The sequence below is a fragment of the Kwoniella shandongensis genome, chromosome 1, assembly GCF_008629635.2.
Source record: "Kwoniella shandongensis chromosome 1, complete sequence".
Lineage (NCBI taxonomy): Eukaryota > Fungi > Basidiomycota > Tremellomycetes > Tremellales > Cryptococcaceae > Kwoniella > Kwoniella shandongensis.
Window position 1 is genome coordinate 808,135 of NC_089287.1, and position 14,018 is coordinate 822,152.

The 14,018-nt window shown below is 50.5% G+C and overlaps 5 protein-coding genes across 5 annotated transcripts; 1 reads left to right on the plus strand and 4 right to left on the minus strand.

The window, feature by feature from the left end:
- Positions 1 to 148: 148 nt before the first annotated feature.
- CI109_100285 (uncharacterized protein) lies at positions 149 to 1,364 on the minus strand (the record flags this gene model as incomplete). The annotated part of the gene is made up of 4 exons (XM_032003051.1): positions 149 to 476; positions 603 to 677; positions 742 to 993; positions 1,132 to 1,364. The coding sequence occupies 4 exons, from the start codon at positions 1,362 to 1,364 to the stop codon at positions 149 to 151; spliced, it is 888 nt and encodes a 295-aa protein (XP_031862858.1).
- A 930-nt stretch (positions 1,365 to 2,294) lies between these two features.
- CI109_100286 (uncharacterized protein) lies at positions 2,295 to 3,897 on the plus strand (the record flags this gene model as incomplete). The annotated part of the gene is made up of 7 exons (XM_032003050.1): positions 2,295 to 2,490; positions 2,579 to 2,799; positions 2,933 to 3,046; positions 3,107 to 3,199; positions 3,281 to 3,474; positions 3,558 to 3,637; positions 3,716 to 3,897. The coding sequence occupies 7 exons, from the start codon at positions 2,295 to 2,297 to the stop codon at positions 3,895 to 3,897; spliced, it is 1,080 nt and encodes a 359-aa protein (XP_031862857.1).
- Positions 3,898 to 4,166: 269 nt separating this feature from the next.
- Positions 4,167 to 6,848, minus strand: CI109_100287 (mitochondrial intermediate peptidase 1; the record flags this gene model as incomplete). Its single annotated transcript, XM_032003049.1, has 3 exons — positions 4,167 to 4,813; positions 4,927 to 6,145; positions 6,225 to 6,848. 3 exons carry the CDS (start codon positions 6,846 to 6,848, stop codon positions 4,167 to 4,169), a joined length of 2,490 nt encoding a protein of 829 aa, XP_031862856.1.
- A 508-nt stretch (positions 6,849 to 7,356) lies between these two features.
- CI109_100288 (uncharacterized protein) lies at positions 7,357 to 8,678 on the minus strand (the record flags this gene model as incomplete). Its single annotated transcript, XM_032003048.1, has 3 exons — positions 7,357 to 7,743; positions 7,937 to 8,186; positions 8,368 to 8,678. The coding sequence occupies 3 exons, from the start codon at positions 8,676 to 8,678 to the stop codon at positions 7,357 to 7,359; spliced, it is 948 nt and encodes a 315-aa protein (XP_031862855.1).
- Positions 8,679 to 9,258: 580 nt separating this feature from the next.
- Positions 9,259 to 13,695, minus strand: CI109_100289 (uncharacterized protein; the record flags this gene model as incomplete). The annotated part of the gene is made up of 27 exons (XM_032003047.1): positions 9,259 to 9,283; positions 9,339 to 9,378; positions 9,435 to 9,506; positions 9,562 to 9,764; positions 9,825 to 9,983; positions 10,039 to 10,171; positions 10,233 to 10,383; positions 10,439 to 10,532; positions 10,583 to 10,673; positions 10,733 to 10,840; positions 10,895 to 10,973; positions 11,027 to 11,162; positions 11,223 to 11,333; positions 11,388 to 11,507; positions 11,571 to 11,615; positions 11,664 to 11,941; positions 11,990 to 12,053; positions 12,106 to 12,296; positions 12,358 to 12,521; positions 12,582 to 12,657; positions 12,727 to 12,829; positions 12,891 to 13,030; positions 13,098 to 13,211; positions 13,274 to 13,334; positions 13,430 to 13,502; positions 13,610 to 13,619; positions 13,681 to 13,695. The coding sequence occupies 27 exons, from the start codon at positions 13,693 to 13,695 to the stop codon at positions 9,259 to 9,261; spliced, it is 2,856 nt and encodes a 951-aa protein (XP_031862854.1).
- Between the last annotated feature and the right edge of the window lie 323 nt (positions 13,696 to 14,018).

Genomic DNA, 14,018 nt, shown 5'->3' on the forward strand with positions numbered 1-14,018 from the left:
GGTCTGAATCTCCGAACCCTTAATAACACTGGCTTATCTAAACACAAAAGTGAGGAAAAGGCTTGTTCTGAGTTTACTCAGCAACTATGTCTACATGTTCACTATACAAATAACACTGCTTGTCTATCACACTACAGTAGTACTACGACTAGATGAACTGCTTGACTTGATCTTCGAAAGGCTTGGGAGTCCATTCTCCTACTGCCAACTTCTCCCCTTCTCCCCAAAGGTTACTACCCCATTTGGCATAAACAGCCGCGAACAAACCCAAAGGAGTCTTCAGAGTCTTCTCAAACTCTTCTTCAGCCAGAGCCGTGATCTCGGGAGCTTGACCGTGGACTTTGGTGAGTGTATCGATGACTTGTTGACCGGTCACTTCGACGTCGTAGATTTGGTAGGTCTGGCCAGGGAGCTGGGCAATGCGGGATTCGTCGCTGACAAGGTAGGCAACGGCGTACCCGAGGTAGTCAAAGTTGCTGAAAAGTGTATCACGATCAGCACACTTCTAAATTGACAGAGTTGTGCTCATGCTTGGACGATGTCCCTGTCCCTTCTAAGGTGGTGGCGGACGGTGGAAGGTTTGAGGAGAATAGCACACTCACGTCAATCGAATAGGGTTGGTCAAGTTGTTTCGGAAAGTCTGGAACTTGTTCTCCTTGATATAGGTACCGAGAACTCTGCGACGTGAATCAGCATCAGGATTGCGCAAAACGATGACCAGCTCATCTGGCCCCAACTCACTTGTGACCGAGGAAGAAAGGAGCAAGAACACCAATTCGGATATTGGTGATTGGCACGCCCAATTCCTTCGCCTTAGCAGCTACGTGCTCTTTGAGTCCGATACCGACCGCGAGACCAGGTGCGGCGGCATATTCGGCCTGAGTCCAGTTGTTGCCGAAATCGGAGTGAATGAAAGTCTTGAGTTTGGAAGAACCGACAAGCGCTTGGACGAGGTATTCTTGGGCCTTGAGACCGGCGTTACCGACCGTTGAGCTGCCAGAGTGCAATCAACATGTCAGCAGTGCTCCTCGCTTCACAACACGCAAGGAGGAGAGGTGGAAGGTAATAGCAGAACATAATGGATGTCCGCATAGCGAAGATGGTATGAGAAGTGCCCAACCTTCCACTCACATGACAACATCCGCATCCTTGACGGCAGATTTGGTCTTCTCCACGCCAGTCTCGCTAAGGTCAATCAACCTAGTCTCGACACCTGCATCGGTCGGGACCTTGGAGAGGTCTGAACCTTCTCTGTGCAGGACAGTAAGTGCGATCTTGCCCTCTCTGTGGGCTTTGAGGAGGTTGAGAAAGACGGAGACACCGACTTTACCATTGTGACCGAGGAGTGCGATAGTGGGTGACATCGTGTGTACGTGTATGTGAATATAAGTGCTTGTCGTGATGCGGATACGGAGGAGTAGCTTGCGTGATGCTATGCGTGTGTGAGACCGGATAGCAGAGTTGACTGTTATGCATACATTTGCACCTTCTTTTATACCTTCACAAGTTGTATACGACCCCCCTTGGTCGCTCTATCTAATCAAGTCATCCGACCGTCGGTCATGTCCCATTCATTATCAAGCGCGTCGGTCCAGCTTACAAACGCCAGCCGGGGCTTAAAATAGACACTCGTACAGAGGACGGTAGTCTGCGTCCTGTCAATATTCGGTCGGGCCCCGAACACGTGTAAGTGTGCAGCATGAGATCGCAGACTTGGGTGCAGTGCGGATAGTTCGAGCAGAGATTGTGCATATCGGTAGATCTGCCTACAAACACGCACGCAGTCTTTGGTGCAGTTTCGTTGGTAGTTCGGGGCCATACAGAGGGCCGGTCGTCACGCAACGGCAGAAATACAGCCCACTCACTCAATGGTCTGATCAACATGCGTATGGCGATGCAATGTGGCAAGCACCTTCGAACAGGGGGACGAATGGAGGGACAGAGAGGGGGAAAGAGGCAATAATGTTTCATGCCCCTTGTTGGTGCGATAGTTCCGCAACTGAATGTCAATTCGAAGGCTTGTAATCGTGGGTGGTCCATGAATCAAGCGCGAACACGTGCAGCTGTATATCGTCCTCGTTATGCATGTGTGGCAGCATCCTTGAGCTATTGAGTCAAGATGCATCGAGGGATGACAGACAGACGTCCTTGTCAACCTGGGCATGGACGGGATCAAATTTCAGACTGGTCCTCCACTGACAACAAACCCATTCTGAATTTTGACTTTTGCTTGTTCTCAAAGTATTTTGTTTCGCACTTACCATCCTATCTACACTTGAAGCATTGATTTCAAAATGTATTTCGACCTCTACCTACCCTTTCCACTCCCCTACGACGTAGAAGATGGTAGTTCAAAGAAGAACAAGAAGGGGAAAGGGAAAGCGTCAGCTCCGAATACTACCTCGAATAACAGAAAGACAGATTGTTGGGACGGACTTGAGAGTGGTCAGAAAGATGGATTCGCAAGACGTGTAGCTCTCACAGGACATCGTGAGTCGACTCCCAGCACAAACACCTCCTATTAGGCTTTGGGAAATCGTATTGGTCAGGTCCGCAAGCTGACTTAGGTGCTGAATAGTTGGTTACTCTGTTGTTGGATGTACGATCACACCTGGAGAACCTTCCAACCAAGTTTATCCATGTCCTTTCGCCCAATCACTCCCTTTTCCAAATCTCGATCCTAGATCTTCGTCACATCATGCAGGTCCGTCGTCGTCGTCTTCATCGTCTGGATCTCCACCTATGGTCCAAGTCAGTAGATATCATATGCGTCTGGACGATAATCGAGTCCATCCTCTAGTGAGTGTGCCCCTTCTCCCATAACCTCCATCATCTCGCTACATGTCATGCTACACCACACGATACAGCATCCTCTGTGCCGAGAAGCTCGACATCAGACCGAGACTAATTCAGCTTCCCCCGGATCTTCTAGACAAGCCAAAATACCAACTCCTTGAGAGCATATGACCTCCTTTCCGTCGCACCGACGAGCGAAAAGGCCTTCCAGTTAGCTTGTACAGATATGGCCAATCCAGGTCCTAATCAGGTCAGCTGGCACTGTGCGTTCTGGGGCGAATTAATCTGACGTCTCATGCGTATCGGCTAGGTATCGATCATCACGTTGCCGTTACATGAAAGACCGTTCACGTTCCGATTCAACCGAAAACAGATGAGACAAGCTCAGCGTAATGGTGTCGTGGTGAGTCTTCCTTCCTACCTCATACCTTACCTTCCATTTGTCCTTTACCGCGATGATGGCTGACGGTTGGCGATTGTTCAGTTCGAGCTGCTCTATTCCCCGGCTCTGTTCCCACCGACTTCTCTCCCGCCCGACGTAGCAAAACGATATCGTCAGAATTTCCTTTCGAACGCACGTGAAGTCGTAAGAATAACAGGTGGGAAGGGAGTTATATTCTCTTCAGGACCAGGGGGTGGCGAGAATGGTCTGAGGGGTGCTTTGGATATCGTAAATTTGTAAGTTGGCCGTAAATCCTGATCTTCATGGCTTCGGAGCGTTAACACAGAGCGGCGCTAATGTGTATCGGATGTGTTCGCAGAGGTACGATGATTGGCATGCCGGCCAATCTTGCCAAAGAAGCAGTTGAAAAAGCACCCCGGTTGGTCCTCCTCCGAGCCCGTGAGTGATAACGCTCAGCTTCTACATCAAGTCGCGTACGAGAAGCTGACATCGTTGATTAATTGATTGCCACTATAGAAGCGAGACGAACGTTTAAAGCTGTCATGTCGATGCCGAGGATAGTCCCTGCGCCAGGAGGAGCAGTAGCGAATGCGGAGGACAGCAATGGCGTCGTGGCAAGTTCACCTGCTAAACGAGCGGCGGAGGGCGATGGTCAGATAGCTGTAGAGACGAAGAGTGCTAAAAAGGTCAAGACATGAGCTGTGACGTTGCTTCGCTGCAATCACGATATGCAGAGATGTACTCCTCGAAGGTGGATGAGATACTATGTTATCTGTACATCCGTATTGGCTGTCTATGACTTCTGTTCACTCCAATGCGCTATGCTACAACGTGTGCGAGCCTATGCTCGTGACAAGAAACCACTCATCTATAGCCCAAGACCAAACAAATAGGGAACCTTCCTCTGCCCAAACCACTTCCTCCCATCTATTGCTCCGCCTTCAAGACATCGGTTTGTCCTCACTGCTCACTTTATCATCCAACCACCTACTAATCCCATTGCCTTCTCATCACCCTTCGCCACCTCTTCTCCCTCCTTTCCACCCACTACATCACCCACCATCTCCCACGGATCTCTCCCTCCACCCCATTTCAACACCTTTTCTTTCAAGAGCTCTCCCCCATCTCTACTCAATTCCCTACCATCACCTGCGAAAAGGGTTGACCACACCTTCCCAGCGATAGCTCGATCGAAGAGATACGAATAATATGTCGCGCCATATCCGTACAAATGTCCGAATTGAGTTTGCCAAGCTGTCCCTTCAACAGGTTCAATAACACCTATCTCTCTCTGTAGGTCATGCCATATTTTCGTCGAGTCGAAATCGTCTCCGTCGGAATTCGGATTATATGAGATAGAATGGTATTTCTGATCTAGGATAGCCATGGAGATTTGTCCATGTGTCTCCAGTGCAGAGAGAGATTGGTTGAGTTCCAAATGCGCTTGGATCAGAGGGATAGGTAACGGTTCACCGGTAGCATAGTGCGTCGCGAATGAGGATAAGACGGAAGGGGAAGAGACGAAATGTTCCATCAGGATGGAAGGGAGTTCGACGAAATCGGTCGCGCAACGTGTTCCAGATACATTGTGGAACTCTGTACGACCGATCATAGCTATGAGAAGATGAAGGAACCTCGGTCAGCTATGTCCAAATCACAACGCCCGAGTAGCCAACCGATGCAGGCGTAGCTCCTCCAGTCCAAGTCTGATCGAATGATCCACTCACAATGAATCGCATGACCCATCTCATGGAACAACGTCTCGAGATCGTTCCAGCTCAACAACGCCGGTCGTCCCTTTTCCACGCTGCCAAAGTCCGTCGTCAACACCACTATTGGCAATTGATATCTCCCTTCTCTACCCTTCAACCTCTCTCCCTCCACCTCGAGACCTGGACCGAATCTCGCATCCCATCCTTCTGGCATCCCATCTCCGGCCGAATCGTCATCATCTACTCTTCTCGAACATCGGACGGTATAGTGAGCTGCCGAAGGTGGTTTCCCCGCTCTTGAGAACAAGTCGCAGTAAATCACACCGATCGTCCCCTCGTTCTCGTCCACCACATCCAATCTTCGAACAGAAGAATGCCACACTTCTCCAGGTGACACTGCGACCGGTTTGAATGATATACCGTACAGATTCGAGAATATCTTGGAAAGACCTGCCATGGCGGTACCGGTTGAGAAATATGGTGTGATTGGAGGTAGGGAAGAGGTCGGTGCTAGGGTGGCCATATATTTCTCTGCGTAGAAATCCCTGTCCCAAGCATGAAGTCGAGGTAGATGAGCCGTACTAGCTTGATCTGGACCGTAATAGTTGCCCGTCAAAGTAGTCCCTTTCAATCGTTGAAGTGTGGCAATATCCGCCGCTGCGGAAGGTCGATGATGTTGAGCTAACGAGTTCAGAAAGCCTAGAACATTTTGTGGTGTCTTTGCCATCTTATCGGTGAGAACGACATCTGCCCACGTTTCCTTGCCTAGGACATTAGCGAGTTCCGCCCGCTCTTTCAGCATCGCTTCCAGCACCTCTATCCGCTCCTCGTCCTTCCTCATACCACCCACGTAGACTAGTCTCCTCGCTTCGCCTTCTCGAGCATATCGTCCGATCATTTGTGCTTCCCACGATCCGGGAACCACAAGAGCTGTCCCTCCTCGTCGTTTACGAGGAAGAGAATCGATGAATTGACTACCTAGTCCAGCAAGCAGTCGTTCTGGCTCTGGAATCTCGATAGGTGGTCGCGGGGCAGGACCTGACGAGGCGAAAGAGAGAAAGGTCCGACCAAGGGATAAGAGCGAGTCTGAAAGTGTGACGAAACGAGCTCGGACATCGGGAGGTAATTGAATGCCTGAGCGTTCGAAGTCGGCCAGGAAGGTTTGGGCGACTTTGAGTTCAGCAGGGGAAAGAGGATTGCCCGGGAAGGGTTGAGAGACCGCTTTTACAAGGGACTGTACGACGATCATCATCAGCTTCAACCGGTCTCGGACTCATTAACCTTCCTTTGTTAAGCTGATCGAATTGACTCACCTCGTATAGACCTCTACTCGTATTAAGCTCGTTCATAAAACTGCACAGAATCTCATACGCTCTCTCACTCTCTTCCACCCATGCATCACTCGGATGAACGTTCCTCACCAGCTCGCACAGATCTATAACGCCACAAAGGACATCACTCAATCTATCCAGGTTCTTAACCACCTGTCTGAGCTCTTTGCCCGTCGGATCGAGAGGTGCTTGGCAGATCCTATCGACGATTGCGGAAGCGAGGACGAGAGTACGATCCGTAAGTGGTCGAAGGGATTTGGGCGTAGCTAGCGGAGGTAAGAGGAATAGACCACCTCCTCCTGAAGAAGTCTGAGATGACTTTAGTGATATAGGGAAAGGGAGGTCGAAGTGAGCTTTAAGATCTCGGTCATCTGTAGAGCTCGATAGAGGTGGTGGAGGTGTGTATGTAGATTGGAATGATGCATGTGAGTCGGGAGTGCGAGTCGCTGTTGCTGTGGCGGCTTGCGAGTCTCGTCGCAATGAGCGAGAGGTGCTGCTAAAGTGAGCCTTTGAAGCGAGGGAGAGAATCGATGACGAAGCGATGGGGGATCGATATTGCGAGGCTCGAGGGACAGCTGTCCGTAGAAGGCGAGCTCGTAGCGACATGACGAGGCGGTAGTGAGCTGCTCTCAAGAGATGTGTAGAGTGAATCGAATGTGCGTGAACGGTATGTGATCTGTGAATGAGCTCGTTTGGCCAAGATCGTCTATTGATGGAAGTGCGTTATCGTTATCGAACTATGCAAAGCGATCTTGCCTCGACCCCAAATCGTATGCGGAGTACCGAGCGTGCTGAATCTATTCAAGAAGTGGTGAATATGAATAGGAAACCCAAAAGACAAACGACGATGATGATGATGGTTGAAGTTGATGAAGATGATGATCAAAGATAAAGATCTTGAAGCGTTGGCGTCGTCCTCCTTTCTGTTTTTTGGGTAATGGTGATCGGGTATCCATCTCTATTTGGTCCGGCGGGCGTGGGTCAAGCACAAGCAGGCACAGAATGGTCCGTACACCGTTGTATGGTAATGATCTAGCTACTCATGTTCTGAGCTAGAACCACAGATGGACTCTGATTATACGGTACATAAGATCTAGACCAACACATGGCCAACCTAATCCCTCACCACCCACCCTAACCATTTCCCAATCTCCTCTCTCACCTTTTCCCCTTCATCTCTCCTAAACAGATGATCTGCATCTTCGATCTCCACTCTCTCCACCCCATTCTCCTTCTCACCCACACTCGAATTCACACTATTTAGAAAATGCTTGAACGTCCCCAGACTCGTAAATTCATCTTTGGTGCCATGTATCAATTTCACTTTGATCCCCTTTTCGACCCAATCAACGACAGCTGCTTGAAAAGATTGAGACGAGAGGAGAGTTATCGCTTTGAAGGGTGTGATAGGAGGAGAGATGAGGAGGATAGAATCGAGTGAAATAGTTGCTGGTGAGGGGGGCGGGGCGAGAGCGACGAGGAGACTGCCCCAAGAGTAGCCCTAGATGGTATGATAAGAGACAATCAGCTACCTAATCCATATTGCGAAGCTGGTTATCTGTCCTCAGCCACGCGGACCAAGAGTAGCAAAAGGATAGGGTGTGTCGTTGATCGGCAGTGTAGTGTCGCACTGAACTTGCTTCCACCAGAGATTCCGATAGCCCGGTAAACGATGATGAACGTGGACCACTCACGAATCTCAAAACACTCTTCACACTCTCCCCCAACAGCCCCAGCACAGCCGCCTCCACCGCTCCCAGATCTTGGGGATCACTACCTACCCCTAACCATGGTTGAGAGCCTTGGGACAGTCCTATTCCTCTCACGTTGTAAGTCAACAACGCGGTCCGAGGCACGGGTCGTTTTGACGGCGAGGCAACGAGTGCGGGGTCGGTAGTCTCGGTAGGTGTGTAAATGGCGGAGAGGAGATGGGAGGATAGTATCCTAATGGGTGATGATCAGCGAGTGTCAGCTATGAGCAGGAGCAAGGACATCTGGCGCTCCAAATGGGTGGGGAAAGTAGACTGAGAGAACGAATGTGGGTCACGGTCTTCATGACAAGGGTAGTATCGATAGTTTCTAACAAGGAGACACTACTACAGTCAAAGAGTCGGAGCAGACTTACGGATCTAACATACTCCCTCCTAGCCTTCCCCACGGATGAGCAGCGGTCACCAACCTCTCCACTCCTATCCCTCTCAGGCCTTCTACCGCATCTTGATCCAGCTCGTCCAATCTCGTCGTTGACGAAGCCCAAGTTGATATAGCCCTCTTAAGAGGCAGATGAGCCAAATATGCTGAAGGGGCAGAACTTCCCCCTTCCCCTTGAGAGGTGAGTGTTGGGTCAGGGAGATAGAGGCGGACCTCGAGGGAGATGGATGGTGTAGATGAGGGTACTAGGAGGTGGAGATGTGGATGGGCAGAGGTGGACGGCATTGTGATTAAGTCACTGACATGAGATTGTAAGGTGATCTATTGTGGTATTCCAGTATATGAAATGTGATGATGCTGACACGTCTAGTAGACTATGAGCTGTCAGAAAGGTCGGCAATAATGAAGAAGAAAGCAAGCACAACAATGACGAACTGGTGGGAAAGCAACTGCACCATGATTGAATGGGACACACCAAGTGGAGGTCTCAAGGGAAGTCGCCGCCAATCAATCATATCCGGCTTGGGCAAGTCACAAACCTTAACTGTGTTGCAATGGCAGGCGAAGCACATACGTGCATATGCAGTTCAGATGAGTTGCGATGATGCTCACTTTCAATATCACGCTAGCAACAATGCATGATAACATTCTGTATGATGATAGGTCTGTTTCCGATCATAGCAAGATGATAGCGATGCAAAGAAAAGATTTCACAAGACTGTTAATTCTGTTAGATTCCATGCTTTGATTTGTATATGACCGGATGCTGTTCTGTTGTTTTGATTTGTCGTTATTGATGCTGATGTTTTGGGAGACGAGTAGGGAAAATGAGAAGATTGAAGCCAATGCGTGTGATGTGCGATGCTTAGTCCTCGCTGACATCACCGAACCTGCGGACGGAACTTGTCAGGTGGCGGCCTTGAGAAAGATGGCACAGCAACTCACTCAAAGATACCAAGTCGGTCTCGCTTAGCTCCCTCGGTAGCTACGCACATGTCAGCGGACGGTGACAAGATCATCGGTCTCTTGAAGTCGACTCACCATCTTGTAACTTCCTGAGGACTTGAGGATACGCGTTGAGGTATCTGCATGATTTGTCGATAGTAGCGAGACCTGTCGGGCTCTACGTCAATATCCCAATCCTGTTGATTCAGGATTGCCTGCTCACCTTCTCGGACTAAGTCCGCGTTCAGACAAGCCATCGGATCATCCGCAGCATTGGGATCGCTTGGGTCGATCAACCTCAAGTGCAGCAGATTCCCTTCCTTCTGATCGGTGTTTGCAACAAGCTTTCGACCTTCAGTAAGTTGAGCGAATCGTCGGTAAGCTTCGGGGCCGTACTCGCTAGATCGGGGGACGAGCTTGACGAAACTGGAGTCGAAGTAAGTCAGCGCCGCGATCATGACCTGATAAAGCCAGACGCGGACTCACCTCAATCTAGCCTCCTTAGCTTGGCCCGGCAAGCTCTTGAATTTGGTATCCAGAGGTCTAATTCTAGAGAAGGGCAAAGTCTCCTCGTTTCCATAGTCGATAAAGTACAGCACTGCTTCCTTCTTGATCGCGCTAGCTCGCTTCACCTTGGCTCGGTACCTGGATTCAGTCAGTATGTCTGCGCTTTGTATCCTTGGAAAGAAGAACTACGCACCACTGGTTGTCCTCGCTGAACTTGGCAGAAACGAGATCGCCCGTCCTTGGAGTGAAACCCGCAGGAGCTGAAGCGGTTGCTTGTCGGTGGTGGAGAGAGAAGTCACTCATGAGCTTCTCGAGAGACGCAACGCCTGTATGATGAGTCTTATCAGTACATCGTCTTATGCCTTCACCTTCAGATGGAGTACGCACTGTCTTTGTCGAGGATCTGGACAGAGAAGCCAAAGGGATCGGTGTCTTTGGTGGACGAGATGTAGACGTCAAGGTAATCCGGTGCAAGAGCGCCAGATTCATCAGCAGGTGCGGTCGCAGCTGCTTCCTCTTCGGAGAAGGTTGACCAGATCTACATGCATTGTCAGCCGCACTACTCGTATTACTTCCCTGCAAAAAGCGCTCACGTTCTTCTTCTCCTTCTTAGCCTCCTCCTCGGCCGCGGCGAGATCCCTACCGAAGGGCAAGCTCTCGGCGGTGTAGGAGTGCACGGTGGCCAACCTATACTCGTTGTCAGTTTCGCGGACCTTCTTCCGAACAACTTGGCTCACCCCTCTCGTACCAGCTCAACGGCGACATTGGTGCCACCAGACGCATACATGGCACCGATGAAGCCACCCGACTTGTCTGTACTGTCGAAAGCTATTCCCAAACATGGTCAGGTTAAACGTTACATGGACATGTTTCGCTCGGCCACTCACCAATCTCCACGTCCCGCTGCAAGTACTTGGACGCAAACTTAAGCGATTCGGGACCCAACGGCTCTGACTTCTCAGTGGCACTTCGTGCTGTACGCGGTGCTCGGATTCCTGTGGAAATCTTGTTAGCACTCTGCAGCAGCGTTAGCCTGAGCAGTGACTTACCAGCAAGGACGAATGTGACCTTGGTGTTCTCTTTAGGCATGAAAAGCTTGAATCTCGAGCCAGCTGACACAAAGTCGACCTGGGTTAAGGTTTCAGCAATATGGTCGCAATCTCCCATAGCGTGTTACGTACAACTGCGGCGTGCTTGCCAGTTCGCTTCCATGATGGGAGGTATTGGGTTGCTCGAGTTCCAGATTCTGACGCGTCAACGATACGCGGCAAAGAAACATCCTTGCTGGAGTGAAGTCCTCGGCCCTCGGCCACAGCACTAGCGGTATTGTGTCAGTCCCGACAACGTGCTACGTGTGGCGGAACGATCACAACTCACGCTTGCTCGGCCACGATCAGCTTGTCGAGCTCTGTTGAACGATCCTCATCGTCTCTCTTGTGTCGGAGAACGGTAGCAAGACCCTTCTCAATGAGCTGTTCGGCAATGTTGCTGAAAAGTGTGTCAGCTTCGTCACGCGATGAAGGATCAAGGACAGTAGCTCACTGGTTTGCACTGCCATGTGTGACGGTTACGCATTCTCGCTCTTCAAAATCCCCTTCTCTAGGCTTGATGTAGTCAATATGGACGTGAACGGTTTTCCCGATAAGACGCTTCCTCAAGAACCTTCGCACATAATCATATTAGCTATTCCCTCGACCAAGCATACGCACAACACCTAGGACTCACTCCTTGGCTTCATTAGCCCAGTACGCCTGCTTGGCATCCGCTCCTCTACGCAGAGACGTCAGCTTCAGCGGGGGATTGGCTCAAGTTACTCACCTAGGACCTCGAACCGAGGCAAACTGCAATCTCCTCTCCTTCCCACTCGCGTCGCCTTTGGCAACCACACTGATTTGATCAGAACCCCAAATTCTCACGACGGTGCCATCGAATTCTGTTCCCTTCGTTGTGCTTGCAACGGCACCGTTGCCATTGGTTGTGGAGGCCTTTGAGGCACCGTAGTTCTCCCAGAGACCGAGTCGCTTCTCCTTTGCAGCTTTCTCAGCCGCTCGCAATCGGTCGAGGCCGCCATGAGGAGCAAGGATACCAGCGTGCCACTGTGACGTGTCAGCGGACCCCGATAGAGCCGTGACAAAAGTACTCACGTCAATGACCTTGGCTAGACCGGCTCCTGTAAGGAATTCTGCGATGTTACCGTTGGGGTGCGTACTGTGGATCGGATCAGTGATATGCTATTATGTGCAGAGACAGCTAGACTCACGCAATACCAATGATCACACTGGCGCCACCTGACGTAGGCGCAGGAAGGCCATTGAGACCGTTTCCAGCTTTGGACGCGGCAGCAGGAGTGGGACCAGCTTGGAAAGGCGAAGCTCCAAGAGAGACAGGGGCTGAAAGGAGTCGAACTTTGATATGTCTTTGAAGCACACGGACTTCGGTGAAGAATTTTGCCTGCGAGAAAAGATACACACGTTGGCATAGGTTCCACGTGGAGGCTTAAATGGTCACTTACCTCTTCGCCCCATGGCTCAGCGTTAGAGGCCTCTCCATCACGAGCGTTTGACGAACGGGGAGACTTTGCACCAGCAAGTACCAAGTTGATGAATTGGTGGTTGTGTTCATCGAGTAAGAGTCGGACTCGGAACTGAGTACCATCTCGCACTTGCTCAACGATGGCTAGCAGGTTACAATATCAGTAAGGAAGCTTGTATCGCAATCGGCTTCAAAGAGACTGACCGTCAATCTCCTTGTCCTTGTTCTCGGCGACGAAAGCGTGGGGGTCGGCTGGCATCTGGAACGAGACAGTTCTTTGCTACAGGTACAGGATATCATCAGCACGATTGATTGTCATCGAGCTTGGATGAAGAGTATATCCACTCACGTTCTCAGGCTGGTCATCCCAGATTCCCTTTGCTTCAGCTTTCGCCTGAGCCTCAAATGATCTCAAAGTCTCTCTCTTCTTCGCCTCTTCGGCTCCAAGTCGTCTATACATTGACCGAGATCAGCTGTGTCCTCGTTATCACCATAGAAGGAGACCCAGCTTACCGAACAGCCTCGTCACCTTCTCCAACACCGTCTCGCATCTTGGCCCAACCTTGAGCTAAAATCAGAGCAGCGACGTCCTGAGGTGGTTGACCAGGTGCAGCAGGGGCAATGTACAAGGATACGAACTCCCTATCTTGTGCCTGCAACATGATATCAGAACTGTCGTGGTATACGGCGCGATAACTTTGGGTGTGGAATAACACTTACTGGACCATTGTTAGACTTCAAGGTTGATGCGTCTAGCTTGTGGGTGATGTCGAAAGCAACTTCCTTCCCAACGAGAAGGGCACGAAGATACTCGCGGGCTGAAAAGGAGTGGGGCTAGACAGTGTAGAATTAAGTCAGCAGGAAAGTATGTGCGGGGGAGGTAATGTTCAACTAACCTCATCTTCACGGGTGGTGGACCCGAGTCGGGGAGCTTGTATACCAGCGATATGGAGGATGCTACGCAATGACAATCGTGTCAGCACTGCTTTCCAACAGATTTGCAGGAATCGGTCTGCCAATGACAGCATTGCAGCGACAGGCATCCCACTCACCGCTCTTTGGGCGCTTTGCCCTTCTGAGGAGCTTCTTTGGGTCGAACGACGATGGTGTCACCGGACAGGACGACTATGGGGCAGAAGGGCAAAAGCCAAGCAAGTCAGCCGGAGCTCGAGTTCTTCAGAACATATAATGTTCGCGACTTGTATCGAGCCTCTCGTTGGAGTACAACTTACATTTAACGATCTGCAATGATTCACTTGTTAGCGCACGGACACAGCACAGCGCGGTCAAACAAACCACTCACAGCTCGAGTGGACATTTTGGCTGAAAGATGGTCAGATAGGATTACGATATAGGTTGACAAAAGATTGGTTTCCACAACGATGTAATACTCTGAGCCAGGAAGATGGAGCAGGTAGTGCTGAGTTGAGTTGTTGCGTCCATCCCTCTATCCCTCTATCCCAACCCCGCATCTCATTCAGTCTAGAACGACGCAAAGGCACGTCACGAAAGTCAAGCTCAAGTCACGGGATCAATTCGGAAACCAACCACGCGTTGATAGCGTGAATGCCACGTTGCTTGATTGTGTTTTTGCCACTTACTCGACTAGTTATTCCAAATGATCGTCGTTGCGAGTGGTCG